Genomic DNA, 25,276 nt, shown 5'->3' on the forward strand with positions numbered 1-25,276 from the left:
TTGAAAGAGAATTCATTTTTTATTAAAATGCCAAATTATTTACAGTTCTTTACAGGACTGGTCTAGCACAGATAAATGGAAGCTTATATGTACATGGAAAGTCATTCCAATGACTGTTACCTAGAAAAAAAAGAAAAAATATTCTGTGCTTTATTACAAAGAAAAATGTTTTATTGTATGGGAATTACATGCCTTCTTTCTTTGAAATAACATATCTTTGATATTCCCTCATAATGTCATAGTAGTGCAAATTACCTGCTTATAACATTCTGCAATAAACTATAGAGAAGATAATGACACCTCTTATTTCTGTACATTATATATTAAACATCTATGTAATAAAAGCTCATTCAGTACCTTATTTTCATTTAGAATAAATTATGTAATATCAAGCTTTGTTCAGTGAAATGTTTGAGAGATTTTCTGGTTTCTGTGTCACAGACTTTTTAACAGCATGATAGTTCATATGCAAACTGAAAGGAAAAAGCAATTTAATCACCACTGCTTAAAGATGTATTTATTAATATTGTTTAACCTGACTTCTATTAAATCAACTGTTCCTTTGTTGAATACACATTGTTCTGTGAAATGACTTTTACTTTATTCTCTTAAACATGATTCTTTTAAATATCTGTTTTGAGATCTAAAAATATTCTGAGGATGAGAATTAGGGGTCTCTATCTACAAATACAGTATGTCAGCGTGTATCCTTCAAGAATCATATATTTAGATACCTATACGGTATCTAAACTGCAGGCCAAAAGGAAGTTGCCCTGTAAATTGTGCTAACTACCTACAGAAATCCTACAGGAATCTTTGATGATAGTTTGGAATATTTATTTGTAATTGTAGAAGAAACAAGCTGAATGCATGTCTAACAAGCAACTATGTAAAATATTACATGATCTGTTACCTTTCCAGTTGAGTTGCAGGCAGTTTTCCTGTTGGTAGTTATTGGGCTCACCAGTGGCCCAGAGTGTATAGTTCCATTGAGTCCTATCACCCCAGGTCCACGCCCCTTCCTATTGAACAAGATTTAAATTTTTATGTATTTTAATTTTTTGTCTATTCTGATGTCTGTTTTGCTTGTCTTGGGCAGGGCTGCTGTAACACATCAATTTCCCTTCGGGGTCAATAAAGTCCTATCTATCTAAGATGAAATACACAAGTAAAACTGTTAACTTAGCCCGGATTGTGGTTGCCGATGACCACGCCTGTCACTTTTTTTTAAAAGATAAATGCAAGATAAACAATGTTTTTTTCAAACCACTCCACAAATTTTCTCACATGCAAGTATTCTCCAATATCATCACAACAAAACCATAAAGTTTGTTTCCACAGATGTGACACTATTGTGCAATAAACCAATAAATTAATGAACTAACAGAACCCCAATAAAAACACCCAGCCACCCGGCCAGCACAGCATGTAAATATCATACATTTTTACCAACAAAACCGCAAAAGCAAAAACCAGCAAAATATATACATATGCCATGTTTTTACCTTATTCTGAAGCATGATACATAGCCAAAATAACGCAGACTAGTTTATCTCCAGACCTGGAGACCACGAGAAATAAGGCAATCTGATTGGTAAAAACCGCTGTCAGTCATTGTATTTTCAGCCATTCAGAGCCCTTAGGGGGTAAGACTTCCTCTAGAAGCCTCAGGCTGCATTCCACCTGCCTTTTAGCTGTCAATCAATGACTCAGAAGGGGTAATCAATCAGTTTTTTATCAGTTTCTTATCAGTGCTCCTTTTTTTCACACCAGAAGGCAACTCTGAGGTTTTTTTCCATTGCATAACAGCAGATAAAGGCTCTCTAGCAGTGTCTAAAGGTTTTTATAGCAATTGCAATGGCTTTTATTCTTATTATTTTCAATATTTTTATGATTTTTTATTATAGGCGTGAACTTTCATTCCAGGTCCAGTCTTCACAAAACGTGATGTAGAATTTTTTCTAATTGATCAATTTGTCCCAGATTTTTATCCAAGCTAGTAGTCACCTAGAACAAGTGTTTCAAATCATTCCCAGGCCTTTTTACATGCATATTAGTTGAAAAGTCTGAAGACCAATAAAACATTTGTGCCTGCTGTTTTTGGGGTTTGTTTTTCATAAGTTTGTCTGCTGAGTGGACACATTAAGAAATATAAGACATTTGACTGTTCACACTCAAAGCCAAGGGGGTTAGCTTCAATTTAAGACCTGAACCAGGCTCCTGCTATGTTCTGCTGCAGAGATATAACAAATGTTTAAGGGAGAGGAAATTCCAGGCAGAAATTGGCTAAATGGACATAAGTGGTTTTAATTGACTTTGATGTGATTTGCTGACACTTGACTTGTTCTTTAAGCATTAAAGTTTCAATTAAAAATAATCACTTTAAAAAGATATATACACATCATTTGTATTTCAGCAAAGGACATCATTAGAAGGAAGTGAATACCTTTGCAAGGGACAATAAATGAACGGATGAATATAAAAAGAGAAGAATTGAGAGATGGGTGGATAGATGGATGGATTTGAAGGTAGCTCGATAAAACTTAAATTTCATCCAGCCCTTTCATATTGGTAACCAGAGTTTGAACCTCACCCACTTCTCTGGGAAGCATGTTCCAGCTCTTTCCGTTAAAGAATATTTGCTTTTTTTCTGTCCAAACTGTGACCCTGTGTCTTGCTTTTGCTACTGAGTGTGAAACAGTGTCCTGAGTTGAACCTACTGTAAATGAACCCAAATCCCTTTCTTGTGTAACCATCTGCAGCTCGATATCACCCAATGAAATGTGTACAGTATGCGTTCCAATCGCCCGTGGGCATCACGTTATGTTTGTCAGTCAATGTTATATTTGTCATGCCTTTACTAATTCCCATATTTTTAATCATGTGCATATTGGATGGAATTAATATATTTACTATATAACAGTATCCAGACAATTTATGTAATGCAGGGAAAACACTGGGCCCTAACGATATCCTTGAGGTACTTCACTACCTTTATGCAATCCATGCCTCCTAGCCAGACTGAGTGCTCCCTGTCGTCCTCACTTCTGATCAGGGTCAACAGGAAGTTGTTAACATGCTCATCGTGCACTGAGGGCAGAAGTGACCTCAGCTTATGACAGTGGAGCTGAGAGGACAAGAAAAACAGTTATATCATCATAAGCACTAAGAGTGGATAAACATACAAGATTTATTCTGTGCTTTTTCTTCTAACAGATTTAGTATGGTTTGTAGTTTACTACTGTATAACTCACTAGTATATCTACACATGATATTACACATCATATGTCCAGACTTTTATTTATTGTTTTGTAAGGACTGTTGTGAGACAATGAACAATATTGTCCTGGTTATTCCAAGACTGATGTCTGATCTTGAATTTTCTAATATCATCTGAATAAAAGCCTATGAAAATAGCTGGGAATATGAATTAACTGTATAATTTTCGCCAATAAGTGTAAACATTTAGGAAAACACATTTGAACAGTGAAGTATGTTCTTTTTTTAAATGTACATAAATTTGGTATTTAAGAGACTCTTAATAAAATGTATATAAACTGATGAGAAGCAACTACTGTATTAATAATTAATTGCTTCTCTCATAAACGTTAAGATAAGTCTTTAATGTTATGTAATTCATAACTTTGTGCTAATAACTTACAGATGCAGCCATTCAAAACACGTGGGGTACTTCGTGGTACACAGCGGTGGGCGTGTCGGATCAAAACGCAGTAACACGTGGTGTAACGTGTCATTTGACATCATACCGGAAAGTATCCGGAATCACCTTGTAAAACCACCAGGAGGAGCCAATAAAGCTTAATCTCTCATGTACAGCATTTGAGCTTTTCAATCATCAGCATGTTAATCATCAGTCATTAAAAAGTTGGTATATTTTATGAAAGCAAGATTGCTCAGTTGGACAAAAGTACACAACCTACCTTTATCTTAAATATTTTAATTATGCAGAAATATTTTATGCATCAAAGCCTTTACCGAAAATATTACTAATAATATTAATAATGACTTTGGACAAGCTGTAAACTCAAAGTATTACGCTGGTCCACATTCTTTCTAACTGTCATTTTAACCGAAAATACTTTTATTTTTTTCTTTGACAAACACCACAGCATTTAGTTGATCTAACTAACGAGGACAGGACATTAGCTAGCCAATATGATAAAGGAATAAATTACTTTTTTTGTTCATTTCTTTAGCACATTTGTACAAGCACTTGGAATCTGTCCAAGCCCTACTTTGCAGGCATTTTCTTTTGCTATAACAGACATAAAAACTCCCTTGCTTTTAAAAGAGTGTTTCATAATTTCTAAGAACGACAATCATTTAAACTGTGACACTTATCATTCAACTAGAGCTCAAAATATCACAAGGATCCTCAAGAGCATAACAAAGACTATATTAAAATATACTTGTATCAGATATATGAAAATCCAAGCTTTTTTATCTACGCTTTCTTTTCCATATATCAGAGATTATGGTACCACTTCAGAAGGGTGTAAACCAGTCAGATTCCAGGACCGGAATTATGTTTTATAATCGAGAATATATGTAATCACCTATCTAAAGAAATTAATAATGATATTAATTTAAGGATCTAAATATCTAAATCTATGTATCTATATAGCTGGTAGTATTACTGTATTTCACTTTCTTTGTAAACACGTTTTGTTAACACCCGAATTGCAGGAGGATTCTGTTTTTTGGTCTGTTATGGTCTGTAACTCAAATCCTGCTTAACTAAAAATTAGACACAAGAAGAGTATTATTGGACAATGTTGTGAGGCTCTGGCGGAATTTCTCTGTAAACTGAAGAGTTATAGAGGAGACAGGTTGTGTATCCCTTCTTTTGACACTTGTAAAAAAAACATTCCAATGTTAATGCGACACGGAAGATAATGTGGTGTATTGGTCGTTAGTGAAAAGATTCAATCATTTAATCTCTTTACTGTGCACATTTTAATCCACTTAGTATTGAATATTTATATGGAATTTTACCACTAAAGGAAAATGTTAGTAACTAAGCAAATAAATGCAGAGGCGCATAACGAAGGTCATAAAGGTCATTAACGATATTAATTTAGGAACATAAACATATTATGTAAACTGTATGTTGCTGTTATTGGTATTTTAAAGAAACAATACACACCAATACTTCATTTCTCCCTAAACATTTTAAGCACCAAAATCTTACATGTGGTTGACCTTCCAACCATATTACTGTAATATCTGAATTGCTGTTTCAGTATGTGTCACATGACTTGCCTTGGCGGCGTCACGGCTTAAGCGACTGATTTACAGTACTGTACAAGGTTGAGGTCGGGTGTTCAAATCCAGCAATCACTATGAGTTTTCTTTTAACAAAAACACTTATTTGAAAAACTAAAATAGCAAATAATATGGACACAACAGTATACTGACATTTTTTATATTTCAAAATAACACGTTCGTACTGTATGTACAGTACACAGCGGTACCGCAGGTTGAACCGTAGGGCACAAATCCACCTAAGCCCAAAAGCATTCGCCTAGTGCAGCGCAGTTTTCATCACTCTCTGCAGGAGTGCTGGCTGTGACTAATTAAACCGGTTTCACAGGTATTTTCAAAGTAGAAGGGGTCAAGTCTTCCAGCGTGAGAGGGGAGCAAGCTGCCCAGCCGTATGGAATGCTACAGAACCCTAAACAGACAATACACACTAGCCGAATATTTGACCAAGATATCCAGACACCACAGCTGTATGAGCTCCACCAGTAAAACTCAAAGTATTACGCTGGTCCACACTATTTGCAACCGTCATTTTAAATGAAAATACTTTATTTTTTCATCGACAAAAAGTAACACCCACCACAGCATTTCGTTGATCTAACTAACAAGGATGGGACATTAGCTAGCCAATATGATAAAGGAATAATTTAATTTTTTGTTTATTTCTTTAGCACATTTATTTGAACATTTCCATCGATTGTACAAGCACTGAAAAACTGTTCAATCCCTAGTTCGTCGGGCATTTTCTTTTACTATAACAGATATAAAAACTCCCTTGCTTTTAACAGAGCGTTTCATAATGTCTAACAACGAAAATGATTTAAACTGCGACACTTTTATCATTCAAAGAGAGCTCAAAATATCACAAGGATCCTCAAGAGATCAACAAAGACAACAGAAAAAGATGTGTATAAGATACTGTCCATGGGAATCCAAGCTTTTTTATCTACGCTAAGAAGTAGTTTTTAAAATTTCTTCATTACACAGTGAAGTCAAAATTTCGGGATGTGCCTATATTAGTACGCTGGGCAAACGTTCCAAGGTCAAATTCTTCCAGTACAGGGGTACCTTTAAAGCGGAGACCACGGCACTGAAATTGTGATCATTGCGTTTAACCAACGAAACAGAGAGAAAAATCAGTCACATGACTTTGGTTTCGAAAGCTTAACCTATCAGCAACAAAGCGAAATTTACACGATAGGCTACCTCAAACTGTCAGTTACACTACTGTGTATGTCCCTTAAGCCACTCCTATTTGGTTTTTTAGTTATGGAGGCGGGAAGACGCCCCCCCCCCCCTCTGGGTGCCTAATTTGTCGCCATCTTTAACCGTTCCGTGTCTGAATCGCAGTAGCTATGCGTACAAAATAAAGTTAATCCCAGCTACAATACATATATATTTTTGTGGTAAGAGGGAGCAAAACATCAGTATTTACTACTATTAATTAGTGTACGATTTATCAGTTTCGATCAAGGTCTCTAAAGTGAACAAGAAAAAAAAAGGATTTTCGGTGGCCAATTATGCTGTGTTGATGTAGAATAAGTGATTTATGAGCAATCTAATTTCTTGTTCGTTTAAAACAGTGAAATGTCAGCTGCAAAAGATCACACCAGAAACAGCACTCTCTCTGCCTGTCATAGACGTTCAGGAAAGGGTGAATGAAGTCATGTCAAGTACAATAATTCGGTGATCAGTAATAACAGTTGTAGGACAAGAAACAAAAGATAGTGAAAACTTAAGCTTTTTAGGGCTAAAACTAAAATTCATTCTACAAATTCAGGCAAATCAAAATTCAGGACGTGAAAGTGCTAGAGGTGTAAAAAATACAAAAATTCACATGAGCAAAAAGTTTCAGAAATGGAGCAGGTGTGACTTTGAAATAAGCAAACAGAAAAAAGCCATGACTATATATAGTGCAGAAGAGGGATACAGGAACACTTGCTTAGATCTACAAAAAAATCACAAAAAGGTGTATGTTACAAAAGAACACGCAAACATATTCATCATGTACATGAACATGTACATCAATTTCCCCTCACGATCAATAAAGTCTTATCTATCTCTAAACATGAAACAGAGTGAGGAATCAGAAAATTAGCATGCATAAAAAACAGCAATTCTGTCAGTGAGCCCTAAATGAATTAATAGCAAACATGGTTTCATGGAGGGCTTCTCAGATAGTTGGGCATTCAGGTAGATTGCCAGGTGAAAGGATTTGTAAATATATTTTGTTAAAGCAAGTCAGTTTTTCCGCAACACATAAAAGACATTTTTCCAAGAAAGTTTAGCCTTTGTCACATGTGAAACCACTAAATAAAGACATAAATATAGAAATCTTAAGATTTTTTTATTCAATGTTGGTAGCAGGATGAACTGTCAGGTTGAGCTAAGTGTATATTTTGTTGCAGAGTTGCTGCAAGATGTTAACAGCAAAAAAAGGTATTTAGAAATGAGTTATTTCAAGAAGAAAATTTTCAGAATACTTGCAAATCTAGCAGGATAGAGAAAGCACAGAAAATAGGCAGTTAGATTGATCAGATTTGTATGAAAAGCCATCTAGCAAAGAGGGAATGAGAAGACCAAAACTGTTTTCTCTTTAACCTCTCTCTCATACAAATAAAAGAAAACACACAAACTTCCACAACATGACAATTTTCTCTTTTTTTGCGAACTAAACAGTTCTATACACATATAATACCGGTGTGGCTCTAGTATACTTTAGAGAAAAAAGAAAGTCTGATCATGTTTCTCTATAACAACAATAAAAAACTTTATTTTATATATCACCTTTAAAAGTGGCATCTCAAAGTAATACAGTAGATGTAAAAACAGTTAAAAGGACCACAGATTACAAAGTAAATACATATAAGAAAGACAAGCAGTTAGAGGTGCTACCAAAATTAGAAAATGAAGCAGATACAGACACAAAGTCTTCTGAAAAGAAAGGTTTTGAGATTAGATTTAAATGCACTCAGGGTACGTGACTGATATCACTGGGGATACAAATCGAGAGTTCTGGGGTGCAGCTAGAGAAGGTCCTGTCACCCACAGAATGTAGATGTTCTTGAGGACAGCTAGAAGACCAGAGTCAGACGGACAAAGGTGGGGAGTAGACAGATAATAAGCCATATAGGTACTGAATGAGGATGAGGAGTTTGAAGTTGACTCGAAACCTGATAGGAAGCCAGTGCAAGGACTTGAAGACAGGTGTAATGCATCCCTGATAGGATTCTCGCTGTCATATTCTGAACATATTGAAGATTGTTCAGTGTGGATTTAATTTCCCCAGTGAACAAGAAGAGCTTTTAATTATAGAAAAAAAGCTTTTCTTGATTTCTCTAGTTCCTAGTTTCTCTAGTTCCCTTTAAAGTAAACTATTATTCCACAATGCAGAGTATTACATGGCCAGTATTTACATATGATATATGTGATTTAAAGGAATTAAGCAGCTTTAGGGGATTGAAGTGTTGGCTGAGTTATTGCAGGATAAAAGACTAGAGATGTTGGTAAGAAAAAGATAATTTTGGGAAAGTTGAGGAATACACTGATAACAAGAACACTTCCTAATGGGGTTAGGCATACTTTTGATGAAGATGATGAAGTTAATAGACTGTATGTTTACATAGATACTGAAATATACTGAGGATTGTATTTTAGATTTTGTGTAGTTGCTCGCATTGAACTGTGTGTTGGATGCACATTAAGTGAAGGAATGGGCAAACATAACTGATGCTGGTCCACAGAGCCAGCATATTAAGATGTTTATAATTAGAGGCAATTTAAATAACTAGGTATGGATACTGATGTGCAAGAGAGGTGGAAAGGCTGTTTCCTTAAGCCAGCACTATAAAATATTTTATTCTCAGTGAGATGCTGCCATTTCATAGTGGGTTTCTAACACTGTGTATAGTTCCATCCACACAGTGCCTTTACTTCCATCAATTTTCTAATCTCTTTATCCAGTACAGAGGATTTGGAGCCTATCCCAGGCAGCAACGGACACAAGGCAAAATACACCCTGGACATAGCGCCAGTCCATCACAGGACAGACAGACACAAACACACACGCACCAGGGCCAGTTTTCCCATAAACCAATTAACTTACCAGTATGTTTTGGAGTGCGAGAGGGAGTCATATCACACACACAGTATGGAGAAAAACCATGTAACCCAGAGAGAACATTCAAACCCCACACACACAGGATGGCAGGAATTGAACCTAGGACCCCAGTGCTGCAAGATAGCAATGCTAACCGATTTGCCACCATTATAAATGGATGGATATCTTAGTCATCTTTCTAGTTCACAGGTTTGCATGCATAATTTAATTTTGAAAGCCACTGAGACATCAGGTATTACTGTTGTATTTATGAAAAAAAAAAAAAAACAACTGTGCCATCCTACTCCTTGGTTAATACATTTTATTATTTATAAACAGTTAACATTGTTAGCAAAATATTTTGAATTACATTTGACCCTATTTTTTCTTGAATTTTATATTTAACTTATTATATGATAGTCAAATTTAATGTATATTTGAACAATGAAAATATATTTTTACAAGATGCGGGGGAAAGTGCAACAACTTATTAAAGTGCTAAATTTAATATTATTGATTACTAATAGTTTATGCTAACACTTAACTTTCTTAATTAGATGTATTTAAAACAGTGAATTAAGTGTAACATAACTTTCAGAAATACAATCGAGAATAGTTTTGTGTTCTTTGTATAGATTAAACATTTCTAAAATGTATAACGTAACAATATTAAAGACGATTAAAATCTGTAATCTTTCCACTTGTAATGTCATTAGAAAGTACAACACGTTTCTGCTTTGTCTAAAGATGGTATCAAAAAGTAGTCTAAGTGGTGAGAAAGCTGTGCTTAATGATAATTAAGGGACTTAAAAGTAAAAAGAGATGCTTCATATTGCTTGATTAATTTTAAGAACTAAGTTATAAATCCAGATGTGATTGGTGCCATTAAGCACTCCAGGCAGCAGAACGTTCGTTCTGTACTGCTGAGCTCCGCCCCTCCTCCCTCTCTTGGTGCCACGCTGGGTCTAAATATCTAAACACATGTATCTATATAGCAGGTGGTATCACTGTATTCCACTTTTTTTGTAAACATGGAAAAACAGATTCACAACGCGACGCTGTGTCACTGTGTAAAAAAATTGGTTTGAACACCCTATATTGTAATGAGCTGCTGAGCTAAGAATAGGAATGTTCCTGTTGTCAGAGTGGGTAGAAAGTGCCCGCGGTTATTTAATTAGTATTGCAATTCGCACTGATTCCCTTGCGAATATATGGACATAAGAGTATTCGTGCGTGGTCAAAAAATGGCAGTAAGCACTTAAAATTAATATGGTTAATAAAAGTAAACTGTAACATGCTGTTACAAGATCGGCTAAACTGGGAAGAAAATGCTTTCAGAGAAAGTGTTTCAGGTGTGAAAAACATAGATCTCCAATGCAATTTCAACCAAACCTGTTCCCACACACCCTGCCCCCACTGCCATTAGAATATACACAAAGCACTGAAATCTTTCGAGCTAATGATCAGGTGACCCGAGAGAGAGCAAGAGAAACACCAAGGGGTGCGGAACCAGGGAACTATTTACCGCGGTACTGTGCGTCATCGCACGTCACAATGCGCGATGACGTAGCCAATTACCCCCCGTACGTGTCTGTGCCGCGCACTTTGAATGGATGCATTTGTATGTAACCATAGTATAACAGGTAATCTGTAGTGTATCTATCATTGATTAGTCTGCAATCACAGGTTACTGGGATTGACTCCATTTAAAATCAACACTTTCACAATAGTTTGCTTTCATCACAATAAATAAAAACAAAATCTGAAAACTGCCTGTAACTCGCACGATACATACATTTGCATCAGCCCACGTCATTCTTTCCGTGAAGAACTTGTAGCAGAATCCATCAAACTTCATCCAGCCTGTTGGACATGTGCATTGGCAGTCATACGTTCCTGAAAAGGATACTTGTGAGGCTCATATAATTTTTCAGGTGAAGCATCTGGTTATCAAAGTTAATAGAGAAACCGAATTCATATTTGGATGGAATCATCGTGCACAGGTTAAATTTCAATTTCTTGTGTACTAGCAAAAGTATAATGTAGCACCCCCATCAGGCGGTGGTGGGGCACTAAATGAATGCATGATGGAAAACATGGGACAGTCAAACCCGTATACTAACACTATATGTACATAAACCCCTGTCCTTCCCCCCAAATCCCAGGAGTTAACGATGTCCCTGCTAGTGGTCTGGTGCTGCGCTGGAAGACATAAAGGAGCCAGCTATCGCGGGAAGATATTGTTTCTCACTCCAAGGCAGTTAAAGCACTCTGTACACTCTGGTATTCCTTGGTTGTGAAGGAGGGGGTGTTGTGTTGGGGTTGACAGGCACCCTCCGGTGGTGAGAAACAGTAGCAGCTAGGGGTACTTGCCTCTCTGCGGGATGTTGTGCTGTAAGCAGTGCATGGGCAGCCAGGAGTGGGACATTTTGGTACTGCCAAGACCCTGGGGCATTTCCGGGACCACTTCTACTGGAGACAGTGTCACCAGGACATGGTGCATTTCTGCCAAACTTGTGATGTGTGCCTGGCAGAGAAAGGTCCCCCTGACTGCATCCATCCCCCCCTACAGCAACATCAGGTGGGAGCTCCTATGGTGCGAGTGGGGGTTGATGTGCTGGGCCCACTCCCTCGTTCAGATTCTAGCAACCGCTTCATCCTGGTGGATATGGACTATTTTACAAAATGGCCTGAGGCATATACCCTACCAGACCACAGCACCACCACTGTGGCGGATGCACTGCTGGAGGGCATGTTTACCAGGCTGTGGGCACCAGAGGAGCCCCACAGTGACCAGAGGTCCCACGTTTTCAGCCCGGTGTGCCAGCCGCGGGGGATACAAAATACGGCTAACCCCCCTTGCATCCCCACAGTGATGGGTTGGTAAAGCTTTTTCACGGCACTATCTCCACCCAACAGGCTTCTTTGGTGTCTGAAAATCAGCTGGACTGGGATCAACATCTGCCCTTGGTACTATGGGCCTACAGGACATCTGTCCACAAGTCCACAGGGTGCATACCAGCCTCCTTGATGTTGAGGAAAGTAATTTGCACCCCAATAGCCCTGGCATTTGGGACACGACCAGGAGACAGCTCTTCCCCCCCCCCCCGGCCCAGACTACATGTGGCAACTTCAGTGAAGCATGGACCGCGTACATGCTTTCACCCGGGCCCACCTCACCCAGGCTGGCGTGCATCAGAAGCACCAATATGACATGCACTGCCAGGGACCCATATGCTGGGGAACTTTTCTGGGTGTACAGCCCCCAACAGCAGAAAGGCCTCTCCAACTTGGGAAGTGGGAAGTGGGAAGTGGGAAGTGGGAAGTGGGAAGTGGGAAGTGTGAAGTGTGTTATTGTGTCCAGTTAAAGACCTGGGGGTGTATGGTAGTGCTACACCAGGACAGACTTGCTGGAGCTCGCTCAGCCTCTTTTTCCCGAAGACGGTGACGATGTTTCCACATTCTGCTCTGTTTTCTCAGGTTCCCAACCTGAACTGTGTGGCTTGTATTAGTTAGGACCCTGCACCTTCACTCTTACTGGCTGGTGAGAGTAGTCCTTTTAAGGATTGTTATCCTATGCCTTTCTGGTCAATAAAAGATCATGTGTGATTATTGCTCATATTGTAATGACAACACTACAGTTATTGCTTGTAAAAGATGTCTGAGGCAGTCAGGCCATAAAGAAAAAAGAAAAAATAGCACTTATCTTACAAAGTAAACATAATGAGTAATAAATTTATGTTTGACTCTGATCACATTATTGGATAAATTTTAAAATAAATAAGAATAAAAAAGCCAGAGTGGACTTGACCTCATACTACACAACAGGTCTTTATTACCCAATAAAATGAAGGCCAAGACATATACTTCACAAAGCAATAATTGTGAATGACAGGTGGAGATGAAAGAAATTTGTTCCAAATTATGTTTTACTCATTTGAGAGTGTACAGTGATAGAATGCCTTACCTGTCACCACACTGAGAGTGAGTAAAATGCAGATCAGAGCTGAAAACACACACCTCATGTTGCCAGCTTTCTAAAAGAACAAAAATGGGCAGAACAGTGTGAAGTTAATGTGCAGGAGGCTAAATGGAAAGGCATAGCAGTAGGATGTCAATATGATTCCCTTTGCCAGGGAGTGGAGAAGCTGTATAATAGAGCAGCATGATATTAGTGTGCACGTACTGTAGGTGGCTAGAAGAGAGGCTGGGCAGGGTCATTTACTAGGTCATTCAAAGCCTGGAAAAAGACTCAGAAGGCAGATTTGTTTTAATATCAGGTTCTATATTTGGACAACATCTTACTATTCTAAATATTTGTGTTCCTAATGAAGATTCTCCCAAATTTATACTTTTGTTTAACCAACACTGCCCTTGTTTTAAACTAGATCGTTATTTGCTCTCAAAAACATATGTAGGGACTCGTGGTCTTGGGTCTTGTGGATATATGAAGAGAATTGAATCCTTTAGTTAAAAACTATACCTTTTACTTTTAATTCCCATGCCTCTTATTTTTTGTATTTTATACCCAGTATGTTTATAATGTTTTATCCTGTCATATTGGTTCAATTATCCTATCTGATCATTCTCATGATTGATACAATTAGATTTTAATTTTAGTATTGCCATAGAGCGAAGTAGATTCTGGAGGTTTAACACCTCTCTCTTAGCAAATGCTGTGTTTTGTGATCTTGTACAAAAGTGGATCCTTCACTATTGTGAAGATGACAAAAATCACTAGTATCACCTGCAACAATGTGGGATGCTGCTAAAACAACTATTGGGGGGCATATCATTTCCCTCAATCCTAAAAAAATCTCAATTGAAAAGAGATTAAATTTAGAAGCAGAGGTATCGCACTTAGAGAACTTACATACAAAAATAAAAAACACCTAGAGAGTTCACTTTATTAGCCATATACAATTTATTGCATTAGGAATTCATCTTTTCACATACCCCAGCTTGCTCTCTATCAGACACACAGACAGAGAGAGAATCTTGGGGTCAGAGCACAGGGTCAGCCATTGTATAACACCCCTGGAGCAGTTGGGTTTAAGGGCTTTGCTTAGGAGCCCAACAGAGTAGGATTCCTGTGCCGGACTTTCTAGCCACAGGCACAGATCCTTAGCCACACAGCCACTGCTCCGCCCCAAATTAGTTGCTCTAGTTGGGCAGCGTTATGTAGATCAAAGACAGAATTGAATTTAGAACATTCAGAACATTAAAAAATATTTGCTTTTCAAACAGAGGTATTACAAATATGGAAATAAGCCAATTAGATTACTCACCCACAAGATAAAAAATAAACAAAATGAGTGTTCCATTAAGTCTGTAAAGTTAACAGATGGTTCACAGACATTTGATCCCAGGTCAATTAACAACATTCTGTCTGTGTTCTCAAAGACGGTTTTCTGAACTCATACATCAGAAAGACTACAGAAACCAAAATTAACCTGCAGCTACAGTAGGATCACACCTTCCCCCTTCTCTTAACGACAGACTACTTTTCTTCTAAATTTTCTCCATTCATTGGAAGTTTCATTTCCAATTAAACTTCCAATGTTCTAAACCTATTCTGACTTCACACGTCTTGATCGGCCTCTCTTTCTGTCCCCTGATCCCACCTCTCACTCCTCCTCTCTTCCAGCCTTTGTTCTCCCACTACATTACCTTTGCTTACTGCCTTGTCTTTCTCACACCTGAAGAAGGCTCCAGGGCCGAAACATTGTGTTTTCTTTCTTCTTTTTTTCAGCACGGAATAAACCTATTACTTGTTCCTTTGCAGCCCAGGCATGCTGATGCAGCTATCCACCTGAACTACAATTCAGGTTTTTAAATACTGTATTTAAAAACTTCTATAAGGCACTTCATGTTTCACAAAACAATGTGGCATAAGTTGATATACCATCATACCTGTAAAAGGTATTTATTATATTACAACCTCATTTCTGAGGTTCATAGGAATGCTCTTAATGCACCTTTAACCCCTGGAGAGGCTCTGGGTGCAATTTTATCTGTGCCCTTGGGCACATCACCATGGCTGGATTTGTACCATCTAGAATTGTATAAATCTACCAGATCAAGGCTCATTACCTGAGACTTGGAATAAAGCCTCTATCTGTTTGCTTTTGAAAAAAAGATAAGGATGCACAGGACTGTGCATCATACAGACCTATAAGCCTATTAAATTCTGATTTGAATTCAATAGGCTTATAGGTCTATTGAATTCGCCGTTTCAAATTGAATTTGAAACAGGCGCCGTCCTTCGGATGAGACGTAAAACCGAGGTCCTGACTCTCTGTGGTCATTAAAAATCCCAGGGCGCTTCTCGAAAAGAGTAGGGGTGTAACCCCGGTGTCCTGGCCAAATTTCCAATTGGCCCTTACTAATCATGGCCTCCTAATAATCCCCCTCTATGAATTGGCTACATTACTCTGCTCTCCTCCCCACTGACAGCTGATGTGTGGTGAGCGTTCTGGCGCACTATGGCTGCCGTCGCATCATCCAGGTGGATGCTGCACATTGGTGGTGGTGGAGGGGAGTCCCCATTACCTGTAAAGCGCTTTGAGTGGAGTGTCCAGAAAAGCGCTATATAAGTGTAAGCAATTATTAATTATTATTATTATTATTTGCCAAAATATTGGCAAAGGTTCTTGCTCATAGATTAGAAAACATATTACCAAATATGATTAAACCTGATCATACAGGGTTTGTAAAACCCATTACAATTTCTACCCTTTATTAACAATGTTAGTCTATTGAGAAATCTGTTAGACAAATTTCTAGAACACAATACTCTCCTGGATTGGAGGAATACTTAATAATACCTTAATATACCCATTTGTATGTCTCTATTGTCTCCTGTCATTCTCAATCCTATTTCAAATGCAAATGAAAAATATAGGACTTCTAGACAAGAAAGTGGATTTTAGATCTTTACTGTTTATTCTCATAATACATTTTAAAATCTTTTGATCAGATCAAAACTGAATATAATATTCCCGCATCTGAATTTTACACATTTCTTCAAATACGCCATATTATTATATCTCGTCTCAAAGGAAATAGATTGAGATTGGTTCTATTGAAATTGAAAAAAAATTAAGAACTCCTGGTACCCCAAGGGGAATGTTATCAAAATTATATAATATATTAGTTACTAACTGTAAATCTTCATATACACCCCAGAAAACTACCTGGGAGCAAGATTTGGGGCGCTCATTTACTGACTAGGACCGTATAACTATGTGTGAAAAGCTGCACTGAAAGTTCTGTTATCATACAAGAGCTTAATTTCAAATTTCATAACAAATTTTATCTAACCCTAGTTTGTTTGCAAAAGCTACACCCAATGTTTAAGTGTCACTCTCAGATGAGTACCTTTATTAATTTATTCTGGCAGTGTGATAAAATTAAACAATACTGAAAAAATTGACATTCTGTCATTAAAAAAATCTCGGGTGAACATGTTACTATGTTTGCAAAATTGTGTTTTCTACACAGTGATTATACAGTCATACTTGACAAAGGCTCTGAATGCCTATTTTAAACACTTGTTTCTTTTTCCAAGAAGTGTATTTTGCTGATATGGTCTGTCTCCAAGGTACCCACTGTTGAAATGTGACTCTCTCAAGTAGCTGCATTTCTACCTCTGGAAAAACTAACATACAGATCCAGCCATTCAAAATGAGTGAGGTACGCTGTGGTAAAACGTGGTGGGCGTGGGGCAATATACCGTATTATAACCTATTCAAAGCTTAACGTAACGTAACGTAAGCAGCTTAACTTCTCATGTACAGCATTTGAACTGTTGCCAGAAAACGCCCAGTTTCAAATCTTGGTCACTGCTGAGGGATAATCTTTTTCCAATTAAGAATTTAAGTTATATACTCTTCAGACTTTTAATAATTTTAAACTGTGTACTACAGCATGTTAATCATTAAACATTTATTTACTTTATAAAAGCAAGATTGCTCAGTTAGACAAAAGTACACAACCTTCCACCTTCATCACAAATATTTTAATTTTATGCATCAAAGTCTTTACGGGATATATTACTTATAGTACTAATAATGAATGACCTTGGGCAGACTGTAAGATCAAAGTATTACTGTATCTTTGTAACCATCTGAATCAGTTTAACTGTTACAACATGAAAATACAGATGCGGCCATTCAAAATGCACGGTACAAACCCGTACCGCACGCAACTACCCACAAGCCACCGCAGTCTACCACGGTAAGTGATTGGCTGGCCAAAATGACCAACAGGGGCACTCGTGGTGCATTGGTAGGTAGTGAAAAGATTTAATCATTTAATCTCTTTACTGTGCATGTTTTAATCCGCTAAGTATTGAATATTTTTATGGAATTTTACCACTAAAGGGAAATTTTAGTAGCTGAGCATAAAAAGAAGAGGAGCATAACGCATTTGAAGGTCATAAACGATATTAATTTAGGAACATAAACATATTACTTTATGTAAACTGTACTGTATATGGCTGGATTTGGTAGGTTAAAGAAAAAATATACACCAGTCTTCCATTTCTCCCTAAACATTTTAAGCATCAAAGTTTTATGAAACGGGCCCCAAATATGTGATTACTGTATAGAATGAATTTTAATTTTAAAAAATGATTTATCATAAAAATTAAGTAATTCACTGTCCATCCTTCAGCTTCTGACACCAATGTAATGAATTTGGGTTTGTTGAGCACGAACACAGAGACTCAGACTTGTGGAGTTAAAAACCGCGCTTTATTTCTTCTCCATCACCACCCGCTAGCAGCACTCCCGCGCCCAGACGAGAGAGAGACACAAGACAAGCCCGCCAAGAGTGCGGGTCCAAGAGAGAGAGAGAGAGACAGAGAGAGAGAGAGACACATAGGGGTGCGGAACCAGGGAACTATTTACATGGAAAACGGGATCTCCCCAGACTGTACGTCCGTTTCACTGTTACCTGGATACCTCTTTGGGGATATCCTCTATATCCTCTTGGGGGGAATATCCTCTTGGAGGATATTCTAACAAAAAGTGATTTTAAGACGATCTGTCAAAGTGCGATGAAATACAATATGTTGGACAGTATACTTCTCAAAGTGCTTTACAGGATAACAACAATCATAACAACAACAATTTAACAAGTCCTGGGAGAAAGAATATCATCAATATTAATAATAATAATAAACTTTATTTTATATAGCGCCTTTAAAGGTGACTTTAAAAAAAATACTTTTTTAAAATGCATTTGCATTTGCACACAGAGCAGTGTTTACTTGAACATGGAGATGCCATACTGAATAATTCCTGCACACAACCATTGCAACGGAATTTGCATCGTTTGGCAGGGCTATGATTCATACAAGTGGTGGTGGATTTGGAGACAAAATGTATTTACATTGGGTTGCTGTAAGTGGAGCACTAATAACCCCAAAGCTCTACTTAGTATTTTACAAGAGAATGCACCTGACAAGCTGGACAGTATCCTTCTCAAAGCTCTTTACAGGATAACAACAATAACAACAACAATTTACAAGTTCTGGGAGGAAAAATATGATCAATGTTAATAATAATAATAAACTTTATTTCATATAGCACCTTTAAAGGTGGCTCCTCAAAGTGCTTTACAGGATAACAACCGATGAAACAACAGTGGCTGGGGGTTGAAAATACCTGTGAAACCGGTTGGTTCACAAACGATGTACTGTAGACACAGAGACTCAGTAGCGATAGCAATTAGCAATATGAAAATAGCAATATTATGGACACACAATTGACTTTTTTCGTTGTTAGAAATTATTAAACACTCTGTTAAAAGCAAGGGAGTTTTTATATCTGTTATAGTAAAAGAAAATGTCAGACGAACTAGGGATTGGGCAGTTTTTCAGTGCTTGTACAATCGATGGAAATGTTCAAATAAGTGTTCTAAAGAAATAAACAAAAAAGTAATTTTTTCCTTTTCATTTAAAATGATGGTTACAAATAATGTGGACCAGTGTAATACTTTGAGTTTACAGCTTGTCCAAGGTCATTCATTATTAATACTATTAGTAATATCTTCAGTAAAGGCTTTGATGCATAGAATATTTCTGCATAATTAAAATATTTATGATAAAGGTTGTGTACATTTGCCCAACTGAGCAATCTTGCTTTCATAAAATATACCAACTTTTTAATGACTGATGATTATCATGCTGTAATACACAGTTTAAATTTAAAAGTTCAAATGCTGTACGAGAGGTTAAGCTTTATTGGCTCCTACTGGCAGTTTTACAAGGTGATTCTGGATACTTTCCGATACAACGTCAAATGACGCGTTACACTGCGTCATACCACGTTAGGATGCGACACGCCCACCGCATGGTACCGTGGTGTACCTCACTTGTTTTGAATGGCTGCATCTGTGCTTAATTTTTACTTAATGACAAAAAGTAACACCACAGCATTTCGTTGATCCGATCACGTATTCGTTTCCAATCATGCAAAGTAAGTTTTCAGAATCTCCGATTCACCATGCCTTTCACAAGTTAATGAACGATATTAATTTAGGAATATAAACATATTATGTAAACTGTATATGGCTGGTATTGGTAATTAAAAATACACACCAGTATTCCACTTTCTTCCTAAACATTTTAAGCATCAAAGTCTTGCATTCGGTTACATAGTGTGGTTATTTTGGAAAAGTTTTTACGTACTTCTTCTGACTATATTAAGTATATGTAAATATTTTATGATATAGTAGTTCAGGTGGGTAGCTGCGTCAGCATGAGTAGGCTGCAAAGGAACAAGTAATAGGTTTATTCCATGGTGAAAAAAAGAAGAGAGAAAACACAACGTTTCGGCCATGGAGCCTTCTTCAGGTGTGAGAGAGACAAGGCGTAGGCAAAGATAATGTAGCGGGAGAACAAAGGCTGGGAGGGAGGAGGAGTGAGAGGCAGGAGCAGGGGACAGAAAGAGAGGCCAATCAAGAGGTGTGAAGTCAGAATAGTTGTCGAGAGGCGTGAAATGAAACTTCCAATGAATGGAGAAAATTTAGTAGAATAGTAGTCTGTCCTTAAGAGAAGGGGAAAGGTGTGATCCAAGCTGCAGGATAAGTTTGGTTTCGGTGGTCTTTCTGACGTATGAGTTCGGAAAACCATCTTTGAGAACACAGATGGAGAGGTTAGAGTGGTCATTGCCGTCAGAGGTGAAATGAGAAACAATGGGCTTGGAAAGATCTTTAATCTTCACAGTCCTGACATGTTCTCTAAAGCGGTCTCCAAGTCTCCTTCCTGTTTCTCCAATGTAGAGAGAAACTGGGCATTTACTGCAAGAGATACAGTAAATAAGGTTGCTGGGGGTACAAGATGCCATCTGGGTGATCCGGAATTGTCCTGAGGGGCCTTAAATGAGTGTGGTGTTGGATGTGTACTTGCAGGTGATACAGCGAACTCTGTTGCAAGGGAAAGTACCAGGTGTGGATGGTTTCTGAGGGCGGTCGAGGGAGCTGTGAACAAGAAGGTTGCGTAGATTAGGTGATCGGCGATATGAGATGATGGGGCGGTCAGAAAAGAGGGCCCCAATGGAGGGATCATCCTGTAGGATGGAAAAGTTATCGTTAATGGTCCTGGGGATAGGAAGTGTGTTGGGGTGGTAGGGAAGCACCAAAGGAATGCAGTTGTTACGGTGGAGTTCCTGATTGGGTTGATGGTCTGAGGGGTGTTTTTGGCTCGGGCAAGGGCCCTGTCAATAACACTGCTGGGGTATCCTCTGTTGATGAAAAAAGAGTACATTTTGAGGGTTTGGTTCTCGAAGTCGATGTCATCACTGCATAGTCGTTGTAGCCGAAGGAACTGTGAAAAAGGGAGAGAGTTTTTAATATGTTTGGGGTGAAATGAGTTATACAAGAGATAGCTGTGTGAATCCGTGGGTTTGTAATAAACCAAAGTTGAGAGTCGGGGGTAGTTGCTGGAGAAATTGATGTCTAGAAACGGAAGAGAAGTGGAAGATATGTTAACCGTATATTTGAGGGATGGGTGGAAGTTGGTGAAATGGTGCAGGAAGTACTCAAGCTGATTTTTGGAGCATGTGGCGGCACCGACGCAGTCATCAATATATCGCTTGTAGAGGTCAGGGACATAGCCAGTGTAGGAAGCGAAGAAGCGTTCTTCTACCCAGCCAACAAAGATATTGGAATAGCTGGGTCACATTCTGGTGCCCATGGCAACTCCACTCACCTGTTGGTAAAAACGATTATTGAAGGAGAATGCGTTCAGTGTGAGAACCAATTCTGCAAGGCGTACCAGGGTGTGGGTGGGTGGATCAAGCACTGTGCGTTTGTTCAGCGTGTGCTTGAGGGCTGTAAGGCCGTCACTATGGGGATGACAGTTTAAAGAGATGTGATGTCCATGGTAAAAATGTAGCATTCGGTGCCCTGAAATTGGAAATCATTAAAAAGTTGGAGCGCGTGGTTGGTGTCTTTGATGTATGAGGGAAGACCATCAACCAGCGGTCTCATGAGGCTGTCGAGAAAGGCTGAGATGTAAGTGGTGTGACACTTACATGCTGATAAGATGGGGCATCCAGGGGTGTCAGGTTTGTGGATTTTGGGGAGGAGGTAAAATTGAGATACCTATGGATGTTCAATGATGAGCTGGTTCGCCTCCTGGGGGAGCTCATTACTGCTGATAAGAAGAAAAATGGTGGATACCACTTCCTTTTGGTAGTCAGTGGTAGAGTCCTGTTGGAGAGGGAGGTAGGCAGAAGTGTCAGTTAGTTGTCTAGAGGCTTCAGAGATGTATAGATTCTTATGCCACACCACAACAGCACCTCCTTTGTCCGCTGGTTTGATGACGATATCATCCCTGTTGCGGAGAGACTGGAGTGCCTGATTTTCTCCTTGGGTGAGGTTGGAGCTGTGTTTACTGGGTATAGAGAGTGCCTTGGGAGCTTGATTGGTGCATTGGTTAATGAAATAATCGACTGATGGAAAACGGCCAGAGGGGGGAGTCCAACAGCTCTGTTTGGGATTAATGTTGTTAATGACATCAATAACTGGGTTGTTATCAGCTGCCTGTGATGAGGAATCGTCAGCAAAATGTGCTCTGAGACGGATCCTGCGGTAAAAGCGGTTAAGGTCTACATTGGTCTGGGAGATGTCCAGCTTCCTGGGAACTGGTACAAAACTGAGGCCTTTGCTGAGGAGGGATCGCTCATCCTGTGAAAGGGAAAGAAGGTCAGAAGGTATAGTGACAACAAGGTTAGGACTGGTGAAGGTGTTTGGGGTGTTGATGGTTTTCTTCTGAAGAAGATGACTGAGTGTTTTGAGTTGAGAAACTGGTAGAGTTTAGAGTTGAGAGATCTAATGAGGTTAGTTATAAAAGGAAGATGATGTGGAGCTGTCAGCCGTAGACATTCCTTAGCCTCTTTGATGTTGTTGTCAGAAAGGATAATCTGTTTTGTTCATATATTTATAAATATCATATATTTTATCATTTTATTCAAGGTGCTTTATTAGCATGACCGATGGGTACAATCAGTGTTGCCAAAGCAAATAAAAATAATAAAATTAACATGAAACAAAGACATATCATAAAATATTTACATATAGTGTAAACATACTGAGCATTATTTGGAGACAGATTCACTGTTCCTCAGGCTGTGAGAGGAGATCACATACTGGGCTGTCAGTTCAACTGAGTTCCCCCCTCCCTCTCCCAGTAGGACTGGGACCCATTATGGTTCTGGCAGGTTAGATCTCTGGGATTAGATTTCTGAAATAAGGGAAGAATGTTTCTCTAATCCCAGAATATCTGTCACAGTGCAGTAGGAAGTGCACCTCTGTCACTATTTCTTCCCGCTGGCAGTGGGAGCACAGCCTGTCCTCTCTGGGAAGCCACGTCTGTCTGTGTCACCCAGTTTTCATGGCCAGGCTGTGGTCACTGAGCCTGTACTTTGTCAGGGCCTGTTTCTTTTTGCTGTTTCTTATTTTGGTCAAATATTCGGCTAGTGTGTGTTGTCTGTTTAGGGTTCTGTGGCATTCCAGTTTATGTTGTATTTGTGTGTGTGTGTTCCAGTGTGTGAGATATTGCTGTTTGATCTGTGCTGTGAAGTGGTTGAGCCTGAGTTGTGGTGCTCTAGCAGTGCTGTCCTGATGCTGGATAGTGCCAGTTTGGCTTGGTTCAGTGACATTATTACATTATTAATAATATCTTCTGTGTCGCATCAACATTGGAATGTTCTTTTTTACAAGTGTAAAAAGGAGACATAACGTGTCTCCTCTATAACTCTTCAGTTTACATAGAAATTCTACTAGAGCCTCACAACTTTGTCCAATCATACTCTTCATATGTCTAATTTTTAGTTTAGCAGGATTTGAGCTACAGTATATGAATATAATTATACCATTATTAATTTCTTTAGATATGTGATTCCATATTGTATTCCATATTAATCACATTCTACAACTGTCAATATAGTGTACATAATATTTGCTATTTTAGTTTTTCAAATATTTTTTTATTTGTTCAAAGAAAACTCATGGCAACAGCTAGGCTTGAACACTTGACTTACAGCATGGAAAGCACACGCTTAATGCATTATGCCACAGACATAATCATGTGGGAAGCAGTGAAACTATAGCAGACATTTCCAAAGAAAGTGTACTACTGTGATACTTGATCTACAGAATATGAATATAATTATACCGTTATTAATTTGTTCAGATAAGCAATTCCATGTTATATTCCCTATTAATCAAATTCTAAAAAGTAAAAAGTATGCTTTTGTTTACTGCAATAAAGAGCGTATTCGCACAAAAGGTTAAAACATTATAACTTTTAACAAAGTATATAAGCTTAATATAGTCAGAAGGAGCACGTACAAACTTTTCCAAAATATCCACAGTATGTAACCGAATGTAAGACTTTGATGCTTAAAATGTTTAGGAAGAAAGTGGAATACTGGTGTGTATTTTTTATTTAAACTTCCAATACCAGCCATATACAGTTTACATAATATGTTTATGTTCCTAAATTAATATCGTTTATGACCTTCAGTCGTGTTATGCTCCTCTTCTTTTTAGGCTCAGCTACTAAAATGTCCCTTTAGTTGTGAAATTCCATATCAATATTTGATACTAAGCAGATTAAAACATGCACAGTAAAGAGATTAAATGATTAAATCTTTTCACTAACACCCAATGCACCATGAGTGCCCCTGTCAGTCATTTTGGCCAGCCAATCACGTACTGCGGTACAACGCAGTGAACTGTGGGTAATTGCATGCGGTATGGGGTTGTACCGTGGATTTTGAGTGGCTGCATCTGTATGATCTAAACTTGAAATCAGAGCACTTTTGGAAGATCTGGTCTCCAATTTGCACTTATATGCAAAACCACCTTTCTTAATTCATATTGTTTTTTTCTATGATTATTTTAGTAATGAAGGACTGCAATTTTGTCCCAATATGCCCTAACACATCATTATGTAATTTATTTCCTTTTGTATTAATGAATGATCATATTTTACCTTGAATGATGAATATGCTATAAACTGACTACTTACCGTTGTTAATGTTAGAAGCAAAAGAATAAAATAAAAAATGTCATGACTGTAAACTTTAAAGCACTAAAATGTGAAACCTTAGTAGGCATACTCAAAGAATACTTTTGCAAGAACATTAACATGGTAGGAACAAACAGTTTCCTATTTGACTCAAATGACTTTCTAGTCCCTTTCCAATTAGCAGTCTAGATAAATAAACAAAAATCGTAATGAATCTTTAAAAAAAAAAAGTGGAATCCTACCTTTGGACAATGAAGCTGAGCAGTGTCACTCACTATGCAGCAATGATTGGTGAGCTATGATAAAGCAGTCTGTGTATGTGGGATTCACATTTGTTATGCCTTTTTATA

At 38.1% G+C, this 25,276-nt stretch overlaps 1 protein-coding gene across 3 annotated transcripts; it reads right to left on the reverse strand.

The window, feature by feature from the left end:
- LOC138223332 (galactose-specific lectin nattectin-like) lies at window positions 1-25,276 on the reverse strand. 3 transcript variants are annotated; one of them, XM_069179586.1, is made up of 7 exons: window positions 25,169-25,256; window positions 21,995-22,102; window positions 13,350-13,419; window positions 11,178-11,278; window positions 2,993-3,127; window positions 914-1,022; window positions 1-120 (listed from the first exon to the last, which is right to left on the reverse strand). In XM_069179586.1, the coding sequence occupies exons 3-7, from the start codon at window positions 13,405-13,407 to the stop codon at window positions 50-52; spliced, it is 474 nt and encodes a 157-aa protein (XP_069035687.1). In that variant the 5' UTR covers window positions 13,408-13,419; window positions 21,995-22,102; window positions 25,169-25,256; the 3' UTR covers window positions 1-49. The 3 variants fall into 3 exon arrangements, 2 of the variants coding, with proteins under 2 accessions (XP_069035687.1, XP_069035686.1); XM_069179585.1 differs by lacking the exon at window positions 21,995-22,102 and having other exon boundaries at window positions 25,169-25,276; XR_011181762.1 differs by lacking the exons at window positions 11,178-11,278; window positions 13,350-13,419; window positions 21,995-22,102 and having other exon boundaries at window positions 25,169-25,241.

The sequence above is a fragment of the Lepisosteus oculatus genome, chromosome 16 (assembly GCF_040954835.1).
Source record: "Lepisosteus oculatus isolate fLepOcu1 chromosome 16, fLepOcu1.hap2, whole genome shotgun sequence".
NCBI classification, from domain to species: Eukaryota; Metazoa; Chordata; class Actinopteri; order Semionotiformes; family Lepisosteidae; genus Lepisosteus; species Lepisosteus oculatus.

Excerpts from the sequence above, each read along its gene's own strand:
- LOC138223332 (XM_069179585.1), bottom strand. The coding sequence starts at position 13,407 with ATGAGGTGTGTGTTTTCAGCTCTGATCTGCATTTTACTCACTCTCAGT. Across the intron at positions 11,279-13,349 it reads CACTCTCAGTGTGGTGACAG|GAACGTATGACTGCCAATGC; the intron begins GTAAGGCATTCT and ends TATCCTTTTCAG. Across the intron at positions 1,023-2,992 it reads GAGGCATGGATTGCATAAAG|GAAGGGGCGTGGACCTGGGG; the intron begins GTAGTGAAGTAC and ends CTTGTTCAATAG.